The sequence below is a fragment of the Melanostigma gelatinosum genome (assembly GCF_949748355.1).
Source record: "Melanostigma gelatinosum genome assembly, chromosome: 9".
NCBI classification, from domain to species: domain Eukaryota; kingdom Metazoa; phylum Chordata; class Actinopteri; order Perciformes; family Zoarcidae; genus Melanostigma; species Melanostigma gelatinosum.
In genome coordinates, this window is record NC_136642.1 from 2,697,099 (window position 1) to 2,714,573 (window position 17,475).

Below are 17,475 nucleotides of genomic sequence, written 5' to 3' on the forward strand. Positions count from 1 at the left end.
CGTGAAAGCAACCCTGCTCGGCATCGGCAACACAGACGTTACTTTTGGCGCCTGGAGGCCACCGAGGCCCGAGCCAGCTCTCAAGCAGGTGAGGTAATGCAGGAAATGCAAAGGCGTAAAGACGGAAGAGAAAGAAGAGTTCGTTGGGAATCAACATCTTCCTCAGACATGTTGTAAAATGACAAAGAAATGCCACTGAAATTATATAAATGAACTTTCCATCCACCGATAAAATTATCTTCCACGATCTCCACTATTCATGAAAACATCAGCAAACTCGTCACAAACTCGTGAGCTTTAGCAAGATTTCCACTTACGAGTTCGTGTTCGTGTTCGTATTCGTGTTCGTGTTCGTGTTTTCGTGTACAGGGACACGGATTGTCTGTTTTTTTTCGTGTTTTTTCGGGGTGACATTACGTTACAGAACAAAAGTTAGGTTTAGGCAACAAAAACACCTCGATAGGTTTGGGAACAATATGATGGCTGGGCTTCAAATAACTACGTACAGTTTGGTTTCGGGCAACAAAATGAAAGTTAGATTTATGCTCCAAAAAAACACTTGGTTAGGTTTAGGAGAACTGTCACAAACCTTCGTGCTTCGGAAATGAAACCACAACGCGGTGAAATATTTAATACTAATCGTTGCATGGCCTCATGGATGCCTTTGATTTGTGTCCACCACGAAAACGTATCCTAATTTTCTTTCCATTGGCATTAGCGTTTTATTTTTATTGATTGATTTTGCTAAATTATTTTATTTCATAGTTTATTTTCATCTATTGTACCGTTCACCTTAGTTGCCGTGCTTTGTTGCGCCGCACTGAGCTTTCTGTTGTTTTTGTTTTGCTTTTGCTGCTTCGTCTGTTGAAGCACTTTGTAAACTCTGTTTTTAAAGTCATCGTTAATATTATTGTTTTTGTCCGAGCGACACGAAAAAATGAATGTCCGTGTACAAGAAACCAATAGATTGCATTTCATGACTATTTCACAAGTTTATCTACGGTTATCTTTTATTTGACACGTTGAAAAAAAGTAAATATCTATATTTAAAGAGTAAGGTTACTGTAGTTGTTGAGGACTTAGCCATTCTGTTAGCTTAGCGTCCTTTGTTATAGCCTGTAGCTTAACAGCTAGCCAGTGTCCCATTGTACTTTACCCATTATACCTTCACAGGAAACTAAAATATTGTTCCTTTTTTTTGATTCATTTCACCAAAACGTGTATTTCGGTTTGAAGGCGACCATTCTCCGGAGTTTCTGGAGAGAATGGTCGCTGATGGTGACTAAAACAAATGGATAAAGCTTTTCAAAAAGAAACCTCTCACCTGTGAACAATTAAAATGGCGGATGTGCCTTTCAAATAGCAAAATGAATATAGTAAAGTAGTTAAGAGTTAAATATACATTAGCTCTACCACTACACACACACACACACACACACACACACATATACGTACGTTCACACATGTAAGAACACAGAGCCACAGGGTTTAGATTAGAGCAGTGAACATTTATATCATAATTTACACTTTTTTTAATTGTTTTTTTTTACATTTTTGCACATAAATAACTATGTAAACCAGATGTAAACAGAGACAGTCCTTTAGGGGAATTCTCCTCTGGAGTTAAAGCTCTGAACAGAGAAAGAGAGGCTTTGGTCGAACATTAGAGAGAGAAGGACGAGATGAAACAGAGGAGCTACAGATTCAGGTTGTTGATGTTACACCTGCTACAGAAAAATCACAGTTGCTTCAGCGACATTAAGTTGAGTCTTAATGCCGTTATGACCGGTTTCAGTGATATTGTACACAGTGTAAATGGTGCAAGCATCGGTACTGAAGTTATAAAGTAGGAGGAGGGGGGGGCCAGTGCATAAAAGAGAAGGCCGAGGTGCTTTGGTGTATGCCAGCTCAACAAGACGGCGGACGGGTGGGGTTGAAGAAGGGGCCATTGCTTCTCAACCGAAAATATTAACAAACAACAAAACCTCTACATGAAAAAACAACAACTGTGAGACCACAGCGAGAGTGAACACTTCATCATATGCACACACGCATCTTCCCTTCTTCAGCATTTTGATTCCTTACGTCCTTCTTCCCTTGTTTTCATTTTCCTTTCTTCCGTTTTATTTTTTGGTGTGAAAATTAAAGCTACGTGAACTTTGGTTACTAGCGTCAAGTGTGAAACCCTAAATCGGAGGATGTTCACCTCCCCGTTGGGCGTTGACAGTGTTGTAGAAAAATAAAAACAGGAGTGACGAGAAATAAAAAAATGGGGGGGGGGGGGGGGGGGGGTCCAGTATGTGCTACATGTTTGAGCGGGCTGTGCCGCTCCTTCTGGACCACATGAAGCTGCACTCCAGTTTAGTTTTGGTTTCTTCTTCAAGTAGCAAAACGCAAATAAATAGAAAGCTCCCACCTTTAGCTGTCCCTTTAAACACACACACACACACACACACACACACATCGTCACATGCACACTGAGGTAACCGTTGTGAAAAATATACAAAGAAAAAAATGCCCTTTTTTGTTTTAAATTAAGTTCAGGCATCAGAAAAGGACGCAGACATACTTTCGGGACGCTATCAAGCACGGTTGAAATAAAGCTCTTCTTGCTAAATTAACAAGTGTATGTGCCGCACTTTGGCGAGTTTTTCAACCCTTTTTTTTTAACCTGCTATGTTTGTTTCTAAATTTAAATATAAAATAAACCCCTGAAGAGTGGACACCCCTGGTTCTATAGGTCAGAGGTCGCAGGACGAGTGACTATCAGAGAAAAAAAACTAAAATAACAACAGAAAAATAGTCTTTTACATTGATTTCACCCCGTCAGTGTAACCATCCCTTCCACTTATTGCTTTTGAAGACAACAAATAAAAAGTGTAATAAATTAAGGAGGTTATATAACAACTAATTGATCAAAACAAAATCAAACAAAGACATTTGAAAATAGAGACCAAATAATACAGCATCAATAATGATAATAGCATTATATTAATTACATCCAAGGTAACTCCTGGGTAGATGATTGTCTCCAAGTATAATAAACCGCCAAGTAGTCACGGGACAGTGTCTCTTGAGCCCTGAGTTCGCGAGTCCCTGATAGGTTGAAAACCTGGTGTGATCATGACGTCACTCCTGATGACAACCGGGTCGGGAATTATCTATTTACAGCTGCTGCTACCGGCAACCCAGTCCGCCCGCGAGTCGTGCGAGTCTTTGTCACTCATGCGTGATCCTCTGACTCCTGCTTGACGGTGACGTTGGCGGGAAGCGACAGGACGGTGCCGCCGTGCCGCATCTTGATGACCGACGTCTCATTCGGGGACTCGTACGCACCGTAACCCGCGGACAGAAGGTCGGCGCCGCCGCCCTTGTGGTGCGGGTGTAAGTGGGAGGACTTGAGGTCCGGCTCACTCCACAGCAACCCCAAGACCTGCTTCTCCAGCATGGCCTCCACCTCCGCCCCTCCCTGCAGCTGCTCCAGCTGCTCGGCGTGCTCGCTGACGTCGAAGCGCTCGATCTCCTCGTTGGCGTGCTGCAGCTCCTCCGAGGCGGACTGGCCGGAGACGGCCGGGCAGTAGCCCTTCAGGTGGAGCCGCAGGCTGCACAGGTGGATGTAGTGGCGGTGGCAGTGGGGGCATTTCTGCGGGCGCTCGCGGGAGTGCAGGCGCTTGTGCAGCTTGAGGTGGACGAACTGGGTGAACTTGGCTGGGCAGAGTTTGCAGTGGTAGGGCTTCTCCCCCGAGTGGAGGCGCAGGTGAGTCTTCAGGTTGCTGGTGCTGCTGAAGCGCTTGTGACAAACCTGGAAGTGACGAAAAGACATAGTCAGCAGCTTGTAGCGACCCACACACTAAATGCCGCTCATCGACTCATCTGTTCGGGAAATCCGGCCGTCAGCATTGCTCCTCACCTGGCATTCGTGTGGCTTCTCCCCAGTGTGGACGAGGAAGTGTTTCTGCAGGTGAGCCAGCTGCGTGAAGCCTTTGTTGCAGGTCTGACATTTGAAGGGTCTCTCTCCACTGTGGACTCGAAGATGAACCTGCATGAAGAGAAGAAGACCTGCTTAGGCATATTCAGATATTGGAAACGTCAAACAAACCAACATAAAAGTGGTAAAGCAAAATGATCTTTTTCTGGCAGTCCTCGCTCATTTAAGTCTCTGCGGCCTAATGATTGCACGACCATCCTCACATTAGTATTTGTCTCTGAACACTGCGTCTGCCTCTCTGATTGACCGCCTCATTATCATTCCATCAATGGAAATGTTGAAAGACAAACGGAGCGACTCGGCGGTGTTCAGATCCTCACCTTCAGGTTCGACAGCTGGCCGAAGGTCTTGCTGCACACGTTGCACTCGTACTTGATTTTGCCGTTCTGTTTCTTCAGCGGGTACGGCAGCGCCTTGTAGCCCGCTGAGCCCGGGCCGCGCTTCACCTTGCTGAGGTTGATGGCCTCCTCGTCGGAGCAATGCTCGCTGGCGTTGCCCAGCAGGGCTGAGGTAGGCTTGGTGGGCACCCGCTCGTTGGGGGGTGCTGTGCCCGCCGTCGGGGAGCCGCTGGAGGGGACGTGGGCGGGTCTGTGTGGGTGAGGGTGCCCCGGGTAAGGGTGGTGAGGCGCTGCTTTGTCCTTCAGAGAGGTGGCCGCCTGGAAGGCACTGGTGGGCCGAGGGAGGAGGAAATCTCTCTGGGCAGAGATGGAGGCGGGGTGGACGTGGTCAGGCATCAGGAAACGCCTCCCGGCTGTGTCGGAGGGCAGGAGGGGCACGTGAGGGGGCAGGAGGCTGCTGTAGAAGGGGTACATCCTAGGAAAGATTGCGCCTACGGCGGGGACGCCGCCACCAGGGAGAGGGTAGTGATGGGGAAGGAGGTAGCGTGAGTAAGGGGCGCCTGGAGGGTAGAAGGATGAGGAGAGGGGGGTAGGTGGCGGGGAGTAACCGGGGTACGAACCCAGTCTGGCGGGGTAGAAAGAAGCCGGGCCCGAGGGGCTCCCCTGGGGGCTGCTGTCCGGGCTGCTCCTCGCCGACGGGCTGGGTGTGGCTGAGGACTGGTTGCCAGGGGAATGGGTCAAGGGGTAACCGAGCTGGCCGGGTTTGTGGCCAAGGAAGTCTTCGTGGATGTGAGGGTGGGGCCTGAGAGCCGGGTAGAGGGCGCGGGGGTACAGGGGCTGCTCGGGGCTGTCGGCGCAGCGCGGGCGGGTGGGGAGCGGCCGGCTGGGCTCCCTCTTTACAGACGAGGAGGAGGAGGAGGAGGAGGAGGTGCCGCGGAGAATGGAGAGGACGCTGTGTTCCCTCTTGGGCGGCGTGGGGGTCACCGCGACAGGGGACGGGCTGGAGACCAAACTCTCCTCGCTGCTCACCTGCTGCTGCTTGAGAGACTGCCCTGAAGGGACAGAAAGAGAGAGAGAGAGGGGGGGGGGGGGGGGTCAGTGGGAGTTCACCAGATCAAGATACGCTCCTCCTGGTTCCCCTTTGGGGGCCAATTCATACATAACTCCAATGTTTTGCCATTTAAAGTAGTCGCCATGACTTCTATGAAAACTCTGCAGAGAAAAAAGCTCTGCATGTCACGAGGTTTTCTTCAGCAAAGATGTGTGTGTGCGTCTGTGCGTGTGTGTGTGTGTGTGTGTGTGTGTGTGTGTCACAGGGTTAAGGAGCACCATAAGTAACTCAGTGGGCCAATTAAGGTGACAGATTTGACGAACGAGCTTGAGGTAGGAGGGAGCAAAAGACAGGAAGTGAGGCGTGACAGCTGCCTTCAGGCGTTGCGTGTGTTTGTATCTGTGAGTGTGTGTCTATGAAATCAAGATACAATCAAAGATGGTGGCAGACACACAGAGCTGATGGAAGGTTTCCTGCTAAAGATATCCTTGCCTCAACACAAACACACACACACCTCGTGACAAGTTACACAAAGGCCTCTGTCTGATTTGTTGACTCTTCCACTTTTGGTGAACGAACACACACACACACACTCTCTTCTGATCAAGCTCCTACTCTACTGATTTTCCTCGCCATGCGCTATTGTTTCCGGGTCAGAGGTCAGATTAGAGAGCTTCCTCCTCAGTCACTCACACCTACTGTCTCCTCCGCATGATGAAAGAGTGGATTCGGAGGAGAGCTCTCTCTCTCTCTCTCGCTCTCTCTCGCTCTCTCTCGCTCTCTCTCGCTCTCTCTCGCTCTCTCTCTCTCTCTCTCTTACCACGAGGTCACCCAGAGGGGAGTGTGTGTGTGTGTGTGTGTGAGAGATGGCGCTTGTCAAAGTTAATCCTGACTGCCAGCACTGATGAGATTTGTTTGACTCCCCCCTCCCCGATTCACCCTCTCACTCAGTCGGTGACCCTTGCATCAGTGGTCTAGCGGCAGAGTGTAAACACTGAGGTTATCAGTTAGCCTTCCTCCTCCTGCTCCTCCTCCTCCTTTTCCCTCCTTCCCTTTTTTCTAGAAAACAAACAGGGCGGCCATCTTGGAGGTATTAATCTGTCAACACGGCCCCTCTGCCAGGAAGTTCAAGTAGTCAACGGAGGGGGTGGGAGGCGCGACTCTACCTCCAGCACGCCCTCCTGCACCTTCTCTCTGGTCTTCTCAAGTAGCGGATCTATCAAGGCAAATGCCCCCCCCCCCCCCCCCCACACACACACACACACACGCAGAGTATTTGCTAGCATGTGTTTGAGATGAAAAGAGTGGGTGTGAATGCGTTGGCATGTCATGCTTGTGTGTGTGTGTGTGTGTGTGTGAGAGTGTTTTTGTCGGCAGCGTGTCTTTGAACACAACACACACACACTGGCAACGCTTAAAGACAAAAAAAGTGAGAGGAGAAAGTGAGGGAGTGAGACAACTTCAGTCATTTTGCTCACACACTCACACACACACAGTCTGGTTTTGCTATGACTGCACTGGAAAGAGCAAAAAGCAGAGCGATGAACACGCAGCAGACGTGTTGTCTCCTCGGGGATTGAAATACAGGATGTTGCGGAGTTTAATTTACAAAGAAAAGGCCAGAACGAAATAGTGAGACGCATCCATGTGATACAAAACGACACAAAAATATGCTGAAAACGAACGAAACGAGAACTTAAATCAACTTAGATAACCGGATTGCATATTTTCAAGCAGCATGAATACGAGGATTGGTATCAGTAGCTTCCTCTCCTTTTACCTTTCGCCCCTGTAGCCGGGTTTCGGTTCACCGTCACCGAGTCAGAAGGATTGTGGTCTTTTCTTGCTTTTACTCAGCCGACGACATTATTTCTGACTCTAAAAAAACGCTAAAAAACTCCTGTCCCATTCAGTACTCATTTGAGGAACGTACGCTCAGCAGAAGCCACAAAAAAACAAACGAAGAACTTAAAGCTCTGCAGAACAAGTGCAGGTACGTGTTTCAGGTGAACGGCAGTATTCAAGTCACTGGCAGGTCAACAGAAGTCCGTGGGGCTTAATGACAGAGGCAGCTAATTAAAGACAACACATATACTGTATACACACTCAGGCTTTTATTTTTTTGGGGGGAGAGGGTACCTCCTGCCTCTTTCCCCCCCAGGTCATGCGCATTTTCCCCCTGGGCAGTGGAGTCCAGGCCGGGTCTGCTGGTTCCTCTACCAGCGCAACACTGCCATTAGCCCACAGTCACACCTGGAAACCCCTGAGCTCCCACTCTCTCTCTCTCTCTGTCTCTCTCTGTCTCTCTCTCTCTGTCTCTCTCTCTCTGTCTCTCTCTCTCTCTCTCTCTCTCTTCTCTCTCTCTCTCTCTCTCTCTCTCTCTCTCTCTCTCTCTCTCTCTCTCTCTCTCTCTCTCTCTCTCTCTCTCTCTCTCTCTCTCTCTCTTGATCTGCTCCACTAAAGTGCGGTGAATCCGCTGCGTCATGAAAAGGTGAATTTAAAGGTTTTGCGGTGATATCAGAAGTGTAGTTCTCTATGAGGACGGAGAAATCTGACGCTTACTTTTAGACGTTTTTTCACTCATGAAAAAAGGTCACGGAAGACACAGACACACACACACACACAGTCTCTGCTCCTTTTATTGAGGTTGTATGTGAGTGTGAGCTTTCATGTTAAAAGCGGGTGTTTAAGTGTGTAAGACTGTGGCATTAGGGGCCATATCCCCCCTGTCTGTGTAATTACACTGTCACTAACACACACACACACACACACACAAATACAACGATGGCACTGACAGAGATGAAAGGTTGTTGGTCTTGTAATCGTGTGTGTGTGTGTGTGTGTGTGTGTGAGATAATGACAGGCCAACGTTCAGAGAGGAAGGAGACACAGTCACACTCAAACACCGTGAGACTTTAAGAGCAGCGACAGGACACACTCAACACTCAACACACGCCTACATCGATGTTTTCTAACAGCAGCTCAGAATCAGGCATTTCATAAAAACAGCCTGTTCTTTCACAATAAAAGTCTGCTTGTTGCTCTTCTTTTAAAAAAAAAAATAAAAAGCAACTTGTGGACTTACTGATTTTCTTCATCATCTGCTCTCCGGACGGCGGGTAGTGGAGACGTCGGGCGAAGTCGTGGCAGTACCAGACGAGCAGCTCGGCGCCGGCGGGGACGGGCTTCACCGTGTAGAAGTAGATCTCCATGCCGTTCTGGCACGCCGCGATGTTCTGCTCGGCCGCCGAGTGGGCCGGGTTCACGTAGCGCATCCAGTTAGAGCGGCTCTCATCTAGACCGTCGACGAAGTGGTGGAACTCCCGGTCCTCGTAGATCTGGAGGAAGAAGAAATATACGTTTTAATTACATTTGTGTGATTTATTTTTGCTTCTCATTTTTACTGTTATTATAAAAAGTGTTTCTCCTGTTTCTGATCATTCTGACGGGGTAGAAGTTTTACCCACTACAAGTATCTGTCTTTGATCAGTTTTATGTAAATCATTCTATTTCTTCCCCTTCATTCACTTCCTCCTCACGACGCTTCTCCAACAACGTTCAAATTACCAACTAACAACTAAAAGAAACTCAGAACTCTTCAAATCACCCAGTGACTAAATGTGTTCATTAGTAAGTAGCTGAGAATGCAAATATGTAAATGAGAAGCAAAAACTCACAAAATAAGTGTAAATAATTAAAGAACTAATTTAATAATCAAGAAAATGTCCGAAAAACTAAAATTTGCACTAAATAACTACAGCAAATAAAAAAAGCAACTACAAAATACAAAGTATGAGGTAACAAACTGTCCAAATGTCTTATTTATTATTCCTCCGTCCCTTCCTTCCTCACCATGTCGCTCTCTTCATCTTCGTCTCCCTCAGACGAAAACAGACAAGAGTGTCGCAGAGGAGGAGATCCTCTTTTATATTGAAAAGGGAAAGGAAGGACCAACTCATCTTCTACCTCTCCTCCCCCTCTCTCTTCTTCACTCCCCCTCGATCTCTCGTTTTCTCTCTGCTCAGTTTGTGTGTGTGAGAAAGTGCGATATGAGCATGAATGGAACACCTTTCAGATTTAGTGTCAGGCTGTGGTTTGGAGCATGACTCTTTCTTTTCATGCAAGTCACACACACACAGTGTGTGTAGGCGGTGGTCAGGTAGGTGGTTTGGAGGCGTGTGTACTCTCACTGTCAGTTACTGGTAGTGATGGAGAGTATTCTGTCGAACGGTGTGTGTGTGTGTGTGTGTGTGGACTTACAGGAACCACAGTATGACATGTTATTTGTGCGAAGGTGACATCACATCCGCGTCTCTCTGAACACACACACAGAAAAACAGTGAGCCCAGTTTCCTGTTCCACTGACTGACTTCAGACGCGTGTGACGTCACAGGAAGGGGTCCCTCCGGCTTCTGAGGAAGCGTGTGTCTCTGTGTGTGTGTGTGTGTGTGTGTGTGTGAGACTCTGTGTGTGTGTGTGTGTGTGCGTGAGACTCACTCTCCAGAAGTATTTGCGGTTGGAGTCTTTGGAGACGCTGTCGGCCGTGTAGATCTCTCCCACCAGGGGACCGAAGCGAGTTCCTTTGGGGACGTACTCCCTGCTGCATACGCCGACCACCTGCACGCAAAGACACACACACACACACACACACACACACAGACGGGTTACACAAAAGATCGGAGAGTTCTTTGAAGTGTGTTGTTGTGCGTGTGTGTCAAGCCTGAAAACGTTGTGCAAACAATGTTACTCATCGACTCCCTTTCAATGTCTTAAAAACGACAGATTGTAACTTGTTGAGATGCAAGGATTATTTTGCACGTTTGTTTTGGACCAAGAGACTTGCCGTAGTTACGGAGTGTTTAAGTGTGTGTGTGTTTTTTTACGCCATCGTGCACATCCATCAGTGATATGTGTCATTAAGTCTGATTAAGTCATATTGTTTGCTCACACACGACCGAGCAGCTGTCAGCACAGGGAGATAATTGATGAACCTCACACTTCGGTTCATTCCGAGTGTTTGTGCGCGTGTGTGTGTGGTTACAGAAAAAAACTGTAAAATCTCTTTTCAAATCTCTCGACGCACCTCCACTCGTCACCACATCAAAACAAAACTGCTGCCACTTCAGAAACATCCAGATAAAAGAAAACCTTTGTTTCTGGTCTGATTCAATCAAAGAACAAAAGAAAGATGGAAGGAGGCGGAGGAGGAAGAAGAGAAAAGAAAGGGATTATGTGGTGAGTAGACATCGGGTTCAAGCACACACACACACACACACACACACACACACACACACACACACACACACACAATTGTCTCCATGCATGACCCACGCAAACAGACGTCTTTCCCAAAACCCTAAAGTGGAATGGGAAATCCCCTCTTTCCCTGTTTTTTTTCCTGAACTCATTAACATACTTTTAAAATGTTTCTTTGACCCAAATACACAATCGTCTTTCATCAGAGCGACAAACTCCCGTCCTCCAGATAAATATTAGCTGATCAGCGAATCAGGTTCTTGCCTCAGTTTCCCGTTGATAAGCCGCTGACGAGAAAATCTATGTGATCAAACTCACAAGGTGTCAAAATTGCCGAAAGTTCCCGACTCTTTGACCTGCAGTCATGCACTTTTTGTGCTCTTAAAGAGACAGGCGCTTACAGCGGAGCGTTTCAGAGAGACGGTGAATACAGGTCTGTTCACACAGACACGATGTGAGAAATAAAGACTTTTCTGATCATTAAATCATGTTAACATGTTTCAGTTGAAACCCCAAATACAACCATGAACCTGGAAACGAGCATGGTAATAATTAATAATTAGCGCTGATGGGAAATTTGCAGCTACTTATCTTAAGTTCCGTTCACGTTACCAGAGAGTCATCTTGGTTCTGTGCAATACTTCACCGTTATCTAACCTCAGTTTCAACCTTTGACGCTTTGACATTTTGACTTTTTCACCTCTCGCTCGATCAATAATTAAAACTTTATACTTTAAAGTCACAAGGTTTGCTATTTGGTTCGTTGAGAAAGATTTACAGAGGAAAAGAGACGTGTTGATCAGATTGTTCTTCACCTGCAGTTATTGATTATCATCAGCTGATGTGTCTGGCTTCCAAAAGATCTTCCCTGAACCTTCAGGGTTTCTAGACAACCTGAATCACATTATTCTTTAAAGAGGAATAATCTGAGGGGTCAAAGTTCACATTATAACCTCATTAACCTCAGCAAACAGAAGCCGTTCGATGCCTTTCGTCTGTTGCGATGTTGAACTGCTCTCCCTGCCAGCAGGCAACGGTACTGCAGCTAGTTTAATGACATGACACGATGTCTGACATTTGAAACACGCACACACACGCACACACACACACACGCACACACACACACACACACAGGATAAAGCCGTCATCAGTGCATGTAAGGATACGAGCCGATGAAGTCGCCGTGTTCGCACAACTATATTTACAGTGCGTGTGTGTTTGTGTGTGTAAACTCCTGCTCCAGGCGTTTCACACACCCACACACACACACACACACACACACACACACACACACACACACACACAGATTCGTCTGTAATGTGTACGTGTAGCTTCATGGCGAGACACGACCCCTCTCCATTACATGACCGGGATCTGACTCACGAGCTCTGAGCAGATGGCTTTCTCTGCCCGAGTGTGTGCGGAGAAAGTCGGCTTGTGTGTGTGTTTCTGGTTCTGACCTCCTCGCTGTCAGCCGGGTGCTTGAAGGCCAGGTTCCGGGGCAGCGATGCTTCGGCCCTGGAGTCTCCGTCTGGCCCCGCCTCCCACGCCGTGTCTTTGACCATGTACGTGCACTTCTCCTCGAACTCTGCCTCCGTCCATCGGGTCATGTCCGCCTCCTCCATCTCCATGTGCACGTCCACCGCCGCCGTCTCCGAGCCGGAGCTGGTGGTGGCGGTGGAGGCCATCTTGGCTCTGTGGTGCGCGTCGTCGTCCTCCTCCATGGCGTGCGCCCCCTCACTGGTCAACATGGCCGAGCTATGAGAGGTCGCCTGGTTGGAAGAAATGAGGACAAGAGAGGAAAAAAAGAGAGATTTTAAATGTTTTGATCGCCTTTATGTAAACATGCAGAAAGACTGAGGATGGAGGAAGAGAGACCTGAGGAAAGACGGAAAATAAGGAGAGAGACAGAAGGAAGGAGGAAGAACAAACTGAGGCAAATAAAGAAAAAAGAAAGGTAAAGATGAGAAGAGAAAGGGGGGAAAGGAAGGAAAGGAGAGAGACAGAGAGGACAAAACAGATAAAAGCAATGACAGAGGACTAAGTGGGGAAAAAGACAAGTGAGGTAAGAAAAGAAAAGTAGACGTGGGAGGAAAAAGATCAGAAAGAAAAAGAGGAAAGAAAAGGACAAAAGGTGATAAAAACTGATGAAGGAGAGCAAGAAGAGACGAAGAGCTCTGATGATTATATTATGTGGGGTGACTCAGTGGGGGGGGGGGGGTCTGACTAATGCTGCCATCACACACACACACACACACACACACACACACTTGGAAACCTGCATTCATTCACAACAAAATGATGAACATATTGTGGTAATTTGCCCGGCAACAACTACCAGAACCCAGCGTTTTTACTCTTTATGTTATTCATTTGTTTGATGATTATCATCAGACGCAATAAGAAAACTATGTTTCCCATCTCGGAAAATGAATTTAAGTGATTTCTCATTCGTCTTTTCTTTTTTTCTGTCCATAAAAACCACAAAGTACAATTGAGAATGAGTCACTCTGAGATTGGAGACTCTGAACTCGACTCGTGTCTCGTATAAAAGTGTTCTGTGTCCATTAACAATTCAGAGATTTTCTAACGAATGGCTTCTAAAATAAAAGAATAAAACAAATCCTGCTGCTTTCAGACATCAACAACGAACGTCAGCTGGTGAATATTGTCCTTTAAATCCACATGTTCCCATAAATAAAACCTGTTTGTAGACGTTGGATAATTGTTCAGACAACTCTCTCTCTCTCTCAGTGAAAGCAAATGAACTTCTCACATTCCATTTGGAGTGTTTCCGACTTTGTTTTTCTCCAGAAAGTGTCACTCAGTTATGAGTTTGTGTGGGAGAAGATTATGAACCTAAACCTCCCCCTCTCCTCCTCCTCCTCCCCTCCCTCTCCTCCTCCTCCCCTCCCTCTCCTCCTCCTCCCCTCCCTCTCCCCCTCCTCCCCTCCCTCTCCTCCTCCTCCCCTCCCTCTCCTCTTCCCGTCTCTTCCTGGGGTTGAAGACAGAGGAAGGAAATGATGTCTGTGTCTGAATGAAGCTAAAATTGGAAGCAGAGTGGCACTGCAGCGGAACCGGCAAATCATCCCGACTCCCAGCGTGTGTGTGTGTGTGTGTGTTGGTAATGGACATGGAGGGTGTGTGTGTGTGTGTGTGGGGGGGGGGGTGATGAGGAAGGGAGCGCCAAAACTTTTCCATTTGGGGGGCCACAGCAGCGCAAACAAAACTTCAAACGGGATCCCACCCAAGACACACACACACACAGACACACACACACACACACACACACACACACAGATATCCACTCAGGGAAAAACACTCAGTGAAAAACATGCAGCTCATCCCACGCAGGCGAGCAGAAAAGCAGCAGATCAACAGAGACCACACTGTGAATTCTTCTGCAGCCGCAAGAAAGAAAATGATTTCACATCCAACTGGCTCCAGTCACCCCCCCCCCCCCCCCAAAACTAAACTAAACGAAGAAGTAGCAAGAAATGACACAAAGAGATGAACTCACATCTCATCCTTTACTGACGAGTGATTTAAAAAAATAAAAACAGAAACCACACATTTCATTTAATAAGTCATCATCTCTTCTGATTTTGATGTTTTTTTTAGGTCTTGCAAAAACACGCAGCTGACATTCTTTCGTTCTAAAGAAAAATGCTTTTAAAATCGGAATTATTAGAAGAAGAAATAAGCTGCTTCAAACATCCTTTACTTTAACAGTAAAACTGCTCAAACTGGAGCAAATCATTCAAATTAATTCGATCATTATTCAATTATTTGAATTGTAAAAAACATCTCCAGCAATTAAATGTAATTTCTCCCAAGGGCTGCGCACCCCCCCCCCCCCCACACACACACACACAATGCAACAGTTTCTGCTCTGCTTTAAAGTTGCCATTTAAATAAAGCACATTAAAAAAAATCTGATCATAAAATGGAAACGTTTCTCAATATTTCAGCTCTCAGCTGAACTCTTTGCATAACAGCTGCAACATCCAAAACTAATAGTGAAACCAAAAACAGAAACAATTCACCTCTCGCATATTGTCGACCAACTGAAAGACACAAAAAAAAGCTGAGTGTGCACATCAACCAGAGGAATTTCAAACGAAGGAACAATTTAATAAGTTGAGTCAAGATGGAACTCTGTGAGCTGCTTGAGCAACTATCGGGGGAACAAAACCAAACAGCGATGAGAAATCACACTCATTTATATCCAAGAGGAGAAAAAGTCAAATTGAGGTCACAAAAAAAGACACGAATGTCCATCTGAGTCCATCTGTCTTCATTAAAAACCAAATGTAAACTCCTTAAAGTGTGCAACAAAAACTAAAGTCCCAAACTGAGGTGCAGAACAAACAGCTTCCAACTCACTCAAAGAGAAGCAGCTCCCAGCAGCTCAACGAAATCCAAATAAAGTGCAAAAAAATGAGAAATAAAACAGCAGCAGCATTCAAATTAAATAAAACATTCCGATCAAGTCAGAAATAAAAACGGGAGAAACAAGCACCAAAAGACCACAATCTGATTCAAAACAACCGTAAAAAGTAAAAACACGTTTGAGTCAAGAAGCCATTTAAATTCTACTTAATTATACTGTCCTCATAATCCAGAACGTTTCACATACAAATAAAAAACAAACACAAAAGGAGCTTATGTATGTGTATATATATATATATATATATATATATATATATATATATATATATATATATAAAAGTCCCTCAGGAGTTTCCTCTTCTTTTTGGTGTGAATGTTAAAAGTCAGCGGGTGTCTCGCGCTGCTCCGTACTCACCGTGTAACTTTGGTCCCATCCACACATAGGGACGACCGGCCGGCTCCTCTGTGTGTGTGTGTGTGTGAGGATAGAGAGTGTGTGTCGGACAGGTGCAGTCCGTCCCGCTCCGAGCGCTGATACTCCACCAGTGTGTGTGCGTGCGGGTTAAAGTGTGTGTGATACACTCGGTGTCCTGTGTTCAAATGCCTCACAATGCAGACGTCCATCTGACTAAGCTCTCTCTCTAAGCCACGCCCCCGATAGTCCGTAGGGCAACCCCCTCCTCCTGGCTCCGCCCAGCTCACTCCCCCACCTTCCCTCTCTCTCTCTCTCACACACACTCACACACACACACACGCACACACACACACGCACACACCCACGTACACACACACGCACACACCCACACATACACACACACACACACACACCCACACACACATACACACGCGCACTTTTGTTAACGGGGAAGAGGCAGCGGAAGCTTTCACCTGAGGCCATGAGCTACACACACGCACACACATACACACACACGCACACACACACACGTACACACACACACACAATATAACTTTTTCTGCATCAAAATAAAGTTTTCTTTCAATGATGATGCTGGTGTGTCTGTGTGTGTGTCTGTGTCTGTGTGTGTGTCTCTGTGTGTGTGTGTGTGTGTGTGTACGTGGGAAATGTCTGTTAGCAGCTTCAAAAGGGTAAACAACATATGTGTGTGTGTGTGTTTTCCTGGGGAAGAGAGGGACATCCTGTGACAGTGACTCAATGCTCCCCCCTCAACACACACACACACACACACACACACGCACACACACACACACACACGCACGCACACACTCACACACTCACACACACACTGCCTCTAGGGGGCAGGACTGGTCTGCCCTTGTTTCCTGAAAACTTCTTTCTCTCTCTACTTATTGTCTCTCTCTCTCTCTCTCTCTCTGTCTCTCTCTCTCTCTCTCTCTCTCTCTCTCTGTCTCTCTCTCTCTCTCTCTCTCTCTCTCTCTCTATACTGTAAGTAAAGATCTACCAAAACACAGAAAAGTGTGAACAGATCAGTGCAACATCGTAATTAAACATACAAATAAGGAGGTAAAAGTTTAGTTCACTGAAAAGAATATATATACAATATGAAAACATTGCAGTTAAATTCTAAAAATAGATGATCGTCTATATGCTCTCCCTCTTCGGCCCTCTCTCTTTTTGAAGTGACTGAATTGCCAGTTTTCTAATTTAAATGTAAATTCTGTGTATTGACCAACAACACGGATCCACGTTTGTGTGTTTGTGAGGAGAAAGCAGAAAGGAACAGAGAGATAAATGTGATCACAATCTGGTGAATTAAGAAGAGAGAGAGGAGGATCTTCCTCTCTTAAAGTTCTCATCACAACACAAACCGTTTCTTACATCAACTGTCTGTCAAAGTGGCTTTTTTAGTCATGAATAAAATGCTGTCAGGTGAACGTTCCCTCTTTATTCTGCCATGAGGACCGCCTCCTCGTTCCACTGACGATTCTGCAAAAAACACATTGTGTGGAAGAGAACATTTGTGGTGAAAAACTGAGTTATAGGCAACGGAAGGAGGGAGAGATCACGTTTAATAAAGAGGAGGGCATCAGTCGCAGACCCTTCCACTTCACTGAACTCTGGCACTGAACGTACATCACGAGGAAAGAAACTGTCAAAGCATGACGAGCTGCTTATGAATCCACCAATTTCATCATTTGTTCGGAAGATAATTGTGCTGCTCAGTGTTAAATATCAGACCGCGGGAATGAGAAGAGCCTTTTGCTGGAGCCAAGAGGAAACACCTTCTCTCACTCCCTCAGTTCCAATAATCAGTATGTATTATGTCATAATAAAACAAATGTGCTATAACAGGTAAGTCAACACATGCACGAACCAGCTCTCACTCTCATTGTTATAACAAAAGCTCACTCGCTCACTAACACTGGAAATTCCCATCTAATTGCCCCCCGACTCCCTCAATTTGCCTCCTACTCACTCGCCTCCCTCCTTCTCCCCCGTCTCTTTGATT

The 17,475-nt window shown here is 46.4% G+C and overlaps 1 protein-coding gene across 1 annotated transcript; it reads right to left on the reverse strand.

Annotated features, from left to right (window-relative positions):
* Nucleotides 1-1,652: 1,652 nt before the first annotated feature.
* On the reverse strand, nucleotides 1,653-15,517 carry prdm1a (PR domain containing 1a, with ZNF domain). Its single transcript, XM_079275124.1, has 7 exons — nucleotides 15,441-15,517; nucleotides 12,094-12,405; nucleotides 9,875-9,994; nucleotides 8,463-8,715; nucleotides 4,309-5,378; nucleotides 3,911-4,039; nucleotides 1,653-3,802 (listed from the first exon to the last, which is right to left on the reverse strand). The coding sequence occupies exons 1-7, from the start codon at nucleotides 15,465-15,467 to the stop codon at nucleotides 3,224-3,226; spliced, it is 2,490 nt and encodes an 829-aa protein (XP_079131250.1). The 5' UTR covers nucleotides 15,468-15,517; the 3' UTR covers nucleotides 1,653-3,223.
* Nucleotides 15,518-17,475: the final 1,958 nt, after the last annotated feature.

Bases quoted from the DNA above. Each gene is read 5' to 3' on its own strand.
- prdm1a (XM_079275124.1), bottom strand. From the start codon at position 15,467: ATGTGTGGATGGGACCAAAGTTACACG. The intron at 12,406-15,440 runs GTGAGTACGGAG...TCTTCCAACCAG, and splicing joins GATGGGACCAAAGTTACACG to GCGACCTCTCATAGCTCGGC. The intron at 9,995-12,093 runs GTCAGAACCAGA...CTTTGCGTGCAG, and splicing joins ACCCGGCTGACAGCGAGGAG to GTGGTCGGCGTATGCAGCAG.